At 38.3% G+C, this 7562-nt stretch overlaps 1 protein-coding gene across 1 annotated transcript; it reads left to right on the plus strand.

Annotated features, from left to right (window-relative positions):
* Positions 1-1629: 1629 nt before the first annotated feature.
* Positions 1630-2590, plus strand: LOC139177611 (keratin-associated protein 21-1-like). Its single transcript, XM_070773919.1, has one exon. The coding sequence runs from the start codon at positions 1959-1961 to the stop codon at positions 2316-2318; it is 360 nt and encodes a 119-aa protein (XP_070630020.1). The 5' UTR covers positions 1630-1958; the 3' UTR covers positions 2319-2590.
* The last annotated feature ends 4972 nt before the right edge of the window (positions 2591-7562 follow it).

Here is a 7562-nt window from a genome sequence, read left to right on the forward strand (position 1 = left end):
GGATAAGAAAAATGCAATGGGATTATATGTTCTTTATGTTTATGGTTAGGGATGAAACAGCAGAGTGTTCAGATTAGACCAGTGACCAATATCAGAAAAATTGGTAGAATGATTTCTCAACAGAAGGAAAAATGTCTGATAATGAAACTTCTCAAAAATTGAAGTTGGCAGCCTTGTGAAAATCCCTGTTAAAGGCATTCAATAAAGTACTCAATCACCACTTATTTCTTTGTTGTCGAAATTCAAGTATATCCAGTGGAAAGAATGATCTTGACTTTATACTCCCTTCCAATTCAGATTTCATGGTTGTTACAGTGAAAAATAATCTAAATTTTGGAGTCTGCCAGATTCTGAAAAAGTTGATTGAAATAAAACATAGAAACCAAGATAAGCAAAAAAAAAAAGAAAAAATGCCCCCCTACCACAACAAACAAAGCAACATGACTGAATGTTTGGTCATGAAAGGTTGAATGTTTGGTATGAAGTTACATTTCAAGTAGTGAGGCAAGACATAGTTTTAATAAACTTTGACAAGTGCTTTGACATGTGTCTGCACATTAGAGCCAGGAGGTGCTGTTGATGGTGGCTTAGTTGCTAGGTCATGTCAAACTCTTTGCAACCCCATGGAATGTATAGCCTGCTAGGCCCCTCTGTCATTGGGATTTCCCAAGCAAGAACACTGGAGGGGGTTGCCATTTCCTCCTCCAGGGGATCTTCCAGTCCCAGGGATCGAACCTACATCTCTTGCATTGCAGGCAGATTCTTTCCTGAACCACTAGGGAAGCTCCAGGACCAAGAGGAGGATGATCCAGTTCAGACAATAACACGGAGGAAAGGCATCTCACAGGAGCTGATTACAGATCTGAATTTTGATGTACAAATAGATTTTTTTTAAGCCAAGAAATTTGGTGGCAAGTAAAATATTAACAGCAGAAGAAATGATACTCATTCCCCTCTTTTACATGTCAAAAAGGTAAGTGTGTTAGAGAGGATTATTTAGAAGAAAGGAGACATTATATTTCAAAGTCACAATGAACATTTTTGTAGAAGGTTGAGAACTTTTGATTAATGTACATATGAATAAGGATAAAACTGAGTTTTGTGGTACTTGATGTCATGAATGTATTAGGAGCTGAAGATGGGCTTTTGCTATAGTATCAAAGTGACCCTACTTACCTTTAGCCTTTGAACTAAATGTGTAAGGAAGAGTAGTGATAGAAGAAGGTAAGAATGATTGAGTGAGGGGAATGGACTAACATCTCATAACACAAAACTCTGATAAGACTTTATGTGAAAAAAATGAGTTTCTGGTCTAACTAAGGACTTCTGATTCTTCAGGCGAATAAAGTTGGTTAAACTGTTAAAGTCTCATCAGTGGTGATACTCAGGTAGCTACAAAAAAGAGAGAAAAAGAGGGCTGCTCCATTTGAACAGGACCTTCCATTGCCTGGTACATGGAAGAAGAAATTACAAGAAGGAACACATGCAGCATACTGTCTCCACGCCTGTAAGTCTTCACTCTTCCAGGGAAAGGACTTCATTTTGAACTATCAGATACTGATCAGATACTTAGGATTTCAGGAGTAGGACAAGGCAGGGGTAAGGAATGCAGAAAGGGTAGTGATTCAGGAAAGGAGACAGGAATATTCCTTTTCCTGTGGTCAGAAGCAGGTATTTTGGAAAACTGAGAGAGAAAAGGAGGCAAAATCATCTGACATTCCCCAACAAGCTTGTTTTATAAGGTATCTGTTAAATGAGAGGAGATTTTGAAAATGATCAGCTTTGGGCCACACGATTCTACTAAGACAGTTTGTCAGCAGAACAAATTAAAGTGAAGCTCTTAAAATGAAACAGGAGTCTCTCAAATAATGAGCTATTTTAAGCAAACTTTAGTGATTGTCAGTGGTGACGTGACTGGCTCATAATGTTGCTTCCATATTTGTTGTCTATGTCAGGGAATGAATGGTATGCTCTGCCAATTACTGACAGTATATAAAGGTCCATGGGGAGAAGACACACACACTTCAGAAACAGCCTCTTGCAGTCTACCTGAACCCTCTTGCCTTGACAACATGTGTTGTAACTACTACGGCAACTCCTGTGGCTATGGCTGTGGAAAGAGCTACAGCTGTGGGTTCAGCCCCTATTCTGGCTGTGGATATGGAAGTAGATATGGCTGTGGATACGGCTGTGGATATGGCTGTGGATATGGGACAGGATATGGCTGTGGTTATGGAACCAGATATGGCTGTGGATATGGCTCTGGCTATGGCAGCTACTGGCCAGTTTGCTACAGGAGATGTTATTCTTGCTGCTAGAACATCACCCTTAGCCTACTCTGCTTCTGAAATGAGGAATCTAAAGATTATACTGCTTTGAGGATCTGTAACCCATGATTTGTACTTGCAAGAAATTGTATGTGTGACAGAGGCTTTGACCTCCATTTTTAGAGCGATGTCCTTGAAATCTGAGGTTCTATGGTGATATCATCTGACTCTTCCAAATGTTAGCCTTTACTCCCTTAATCTCTGAGTCTCTGTTATGATTGTGTTAATGATCCTAACATTCTATAGCATGAAAAACCCCTTATTCTCAATAAAATGGCTCATTGTTTCTAACAAATCTTGTGAATTAGTCTTTCTTGAGGTGCTATGGCCTCTTTCAAAGACTGGGCTAACAGGGTGCTTGAACCTTGAGTTCTTTGATATACTACAAGCATTTCTTCTTGTATTTGCACCAAAAATAATACCTTCTCCAAGTATTTCTTGTATCTCACATGCTCAGGCACTCACATACCCGAGCACAAATCTCGCAGTATTTCAGAACCATGCTGAACCGTGCAAATCTCACTGTGTGAAGAATGGAGCTGCAGGAGCAAGTGCAGGAGGAATGACACATATTCAGGTGGTCATGACAAAGTCCAGGTGCAGGAGAGACAATCTGATTTCCTGCAGGAGTAATGGAGTAGAAGAGATGCTTCCCAGAAGTAATGAGAAATTGGAAGCAGAGTTGGGTTTAGGCACTTGAGAATAAAGAACTAAGAAATGGCTAAGCTAGAATAAAAATATTCTATGATATCATTTTCTTTTGATGGAATTGCAAATGTATTTTTAAATTTTATTTTTAATTGAAGGATAATTGCTTTGCAATTCTGTGTTGATTTCTGCCATACAACAATGCAAATTAGTCATAACTATATGCATATCCCTTCCCTCTACAGCCTCCCTCTCACCCATCCCTATCCCATCCGTCTAGGTAATCACAGAGCTCCAGCTGGGCTCCCTATGTTAATAGCAGCCTCCCATTAGCTATCTATTTTACACATGATAATGCATGTAAGTCAATGCTACTTTCTCAATTAGTCCATCCTCTCCTTCCCCCACTGTCCACAAGTCCACTGTCTATGTCTGTGTCACCATTCCTTCTCTGAAAAATAGACCCATCAGTACCATCTTCTAGATTCTATACATATATATAAATTAGTATATAATATCTGACTTTTTCTTTTGGACTTACTTTACTCTGTGTAACAAACAGGTTCATCCACCTCACTACAAATTACTCAAGTCCATTTCTTTTATGGATGAGTAATATTCTATTGCACATATGCACCATAACTTCTTTATCCATTCATCTGTGAATGGACATTTAGGTTGCTTCCATGTCCTGTCTATTATAAATAGTGCTTCAATAAACACTGGAGTACACGTGCATTTTTTTTTAATTTTTTTAAAAATTTTATTTTATTTTTTAAACTTTACAATATTGTATTAGTTTTGCCAAATATTGAAATGAATCCGCCACAGGTATACCCGCATTCCCCATCCTGAACCCTCCTCCCTCCTCCCTCCCCTACCCTCCCTCTGGGTCGTCCCAGTGCACCAGCCCCAAGCATCCAGTACCGTGCATCGAACCTGGACTGGCGACTCGTTTCATACATGATATTATACATGTTTCAATGCTATTCTCCCAAATCTCCCCACCCTCTCCCTCTCCCACAGAGTCCATAAGACTGATCTATACATCGGTGTCTCTTTTGTACACAGGGTTATTGTTACCATCTTTCTAAATTCCATATATATGCGTTAGTATACTGTATTTATGTTTTTCCTTCTGCTTACTTCACTCTGTATAATAGGCTCCAGTTTCATCCGCCTCATTAGAACTGATTCAAATGTATTCTTTTTAATGGCTGAGTAATACTCCATTGTGTATATTTACCACTGCTTTCTTATCCATTCATCTGCTGATGGGCATCTAGGTTGCTTCCATGTCCTGGCTATTATAAACAGTGCTGCGATGAACAGTGGGGTACACGTGTCTCTTTCCCTTCTGGTTTCCTCAGTGTGTATGCCCAGCAGTGGGATTGCTGGATCATAAGGCAGTTCTATTTCCAGTTTTTTAAGGAATCTCCACACTGTTCTCCATAGTGGCTGTACTAGTTTGCATTCCCACCAACAGTGTAAGAGGGTTCCCTTTTCTCCACACCCTCTCCAGCATTTATTGCTTGTAGACTTTTGGATCGCAGCCATTCTGACTGGCGTGAAATGGTACCTCATAGTGGTTTTGATTTGCATTTCTCTGATAATGAGTGATGTTGAGCATCTTTTCATATGTTTGTTAGCCATCTGTATGTCTTCTTTGGAGAAATGTCTATTTAGTTCTTTGGCCCATTTTTTGATTGGGTCATTTATTTTTCTGGAGTTGAACTGTAGGAGTTGCTTGTATATTTTTGAGATTAGTTGTTTGTCCATTGCTTCATTTGCTATTATTTTCTCCCATTCTGAAGGCTGCCTTTTCACCTTGCTAATAGTTTCCTTTGCAACAGAAAGAATAAAATACTTAGGAATATATCTACCTAAAGAAACTAAAGACCTATATATAGAAAACTATAAAACACTGTGAAAGAAATCAAAGAGGACACTAATAGATGGAGAAATATACCATGTTCATGGATTGGAAGAATCAATATAGTGAAAATGAGTATACTACCCAAAGCAATTTATAGATTCAGTGCAATCCCTGTCAAGCTACCAACGGTATTCTTCACAGAGCTAGAACAAATAATTTCACAATTTGTATGGAAATACAAAAAACCTCGAATAGCCAAAGCAATCTTGAGAAAGAAGAATGGAACTGGAGGAATCAACATACCTGACTTCAGGCTCTACTACAAAGCCACAGTTATCAAGACAGTATGGTACTGGCACAAAGACAGAAATATTGATCAATGGAACAAAATAGAAAGCCCAGAGATAAATCCATGCACATATGGACACCTTATCTTTGACAAAGGAGGCAAGAATATACAATGGAAAAAGACAATCTCTTTAACAAGTGGTGCTGGGAAAACTAGTCAACCACTTGTAAAAGAATGAAACTAGAACACTTTCTAACACCATACACAAAAATAAACTCAAAATGGATTAAAGATCTAAACATAAGACCAGAAACTATAAAACTCCTAGAGGAGAACATAGGCAAAACACTCTCTGACATACATCACAGCAGGATTCTCTATGACCCACCTCCCAGAATATTGGAAATAAAAGCAAAAATAAACAAATGGGACCTAATTAAACTTAAAAGCTTCTGCACGTGCATTTTTGAACTGTTATTTTCTCAGGGTATTAGTCCAGTACTGGAATTGTTGATTGTTGGGTCATTTGGTAGCTTTATTCCCAGTTTTAAAGGGAATCTTAATATTGTTCTCATGCGAAATGCTGGGCTGGATGAAGCACAAGCTGGAATCAAGATTGCCGGGAGAAATATCAATAAACTCAGATATGCAGATGACACCACCCTTATAGAAGAAAGTGAAGAACTGAAGAGCCTCCTAGTGAAAGTGAAAGAGGAGAGTAAAAAAGTTGGCTTAAAACTCAACATTCAGAAAATGAAGATCATGGCATCTGGTCCCATTACTTCATGGCAAATAGATGGAGAAACAATGGAAACAGCTAGAGACTTTATTTTGGGGGCACCAAAATTACTGCAGATGGTGACTGCAGGCATGAAATTAAAAGACGTTTGCTCCTTGGAAGAAAAGCTATGACCAACCTGAACAGCATTACTTTGCCAACAAAGGTCTGTCTAGTTGAAGCTATAGTTTTTCCAGTAGTCATGTATGGATGTGAGAGTTGGGCTATAAAGAAATCTGAATGCCGAAGAATTGATGCTTTTGAACTGTGGTGTTGGAGAAGACTCTTGAGAGTCCCTTGGACTGCAAGGAGATCAGACCAGTCCATCCTGAAGGAGATCAATCCTGAATATTCACTGGAAGGACTGATGCTGAAGCTGAAATTCCAGTACTTTGGCCACCTGATGAAAAGTACTGACACATTTGAAAAGAGCCTGATGCTGGGAAAGATTGAAGGCAGGAGGAGAAGGGGACAACAGAGGCAGAGGCTGAGAAGATTGGATGGCATCACCGACTCAACGGACATGAGTTTGAGCAACCTCTGGGAGTTGGTGTTGGACAGGGAAACCCGGTGTCCTGCAGTCCATGGAGTCACAAAGAGTCAGACATGACTGAGTGACTGGACTGAACTGATAGTGACAGTATGAATATTTTGCATATATTGACCTTTAGGAGATTGGTTTCAGTCATTTAATTGACAGATAGTTTTGTATAGCTTTGTGAGGGTCTTATCTTAGTGAAGACAAAGTAGGAAAATTATAGACAACTTTACTGCTCTCACAGGTTTTACAATCTAGCACTTTAAGCTAAAAAAATCAGTAAAAATATTAAGATGATTTCAGACTGACAGTTGGGGTAGGGGAATAAAACTGCTTAATAGAAAAAAAGTAAGGATTGAAGTATTACAGAGACAGTTGAGGGAGGCATTTTGAACTTGTGAAAAATGAGCTGATATCAGTTGCAAAAGAAGATTTAAAAGGACAGCAGCAAGTGTAAAAAAGGAAGAGAAATGTTCTACGTTTTGGAAGAATATGATTTATTAGACACATATGAGATAATTTATATATCCAGGAAGAGTATTTACATTTTAACTTTTAACATACCTAAAATCCTGAAACGTTGTGACTCCAGTAAAGAACATTTGAGACACTCAGCTTTGGAAAAATTAGAAAATGATGACAATTTATCCAAATACCTTATACTGACACAGCAATGTTTGACTTAATCTATCCCTTTTTATTGGAGAAATATTGATTGAGTGCATACTATGTGCCAGGTACTCTTCTCAGAGCAGGATATTCAGTGATACAAAGAATACATATTTTTGTTGTTGTTATGGATCAATATCCAGAGGTTTGAATGGAAATGTATTAGAAGTAACACAATAAATAGAAGACTTTTTGATAATCCTGGGGGATTGTGATGGTAGAGTGTGTACTGGCAGCTGTATTGCAAAGTAAAGTATCTATACTAGAGAATTTATGAAGTAGAATTGATAGTTTTGAATGTCAAGGAAGACAGAAAAGGAAAGAAACTATAGAGTAATAAAAATTGGAATGGAAATATATTTCCTTTATGCCTATTCTTAGGGATCAAACATAGTATAGTCATTAGATTACAGCAGTGACCAATATCAGAAAAAAAT

Source organism: Bos indicus, chromosome 1 (genome assembly GCF_029378745.1).
Source record: "Bos indicus isolate NIAB-ARS_2022 breed Sahiwal x Tharparkar chromosome 1, NIAB-ARS_B.indTharparkar_mat_pri_1.0, whole genome shotgun sequence".
Lineage (NCBI taxonomy): Eukaryota > Metazoa > Chordata > Mammalia > Artiodactyla > Bovidae > Bos > Bos indicus.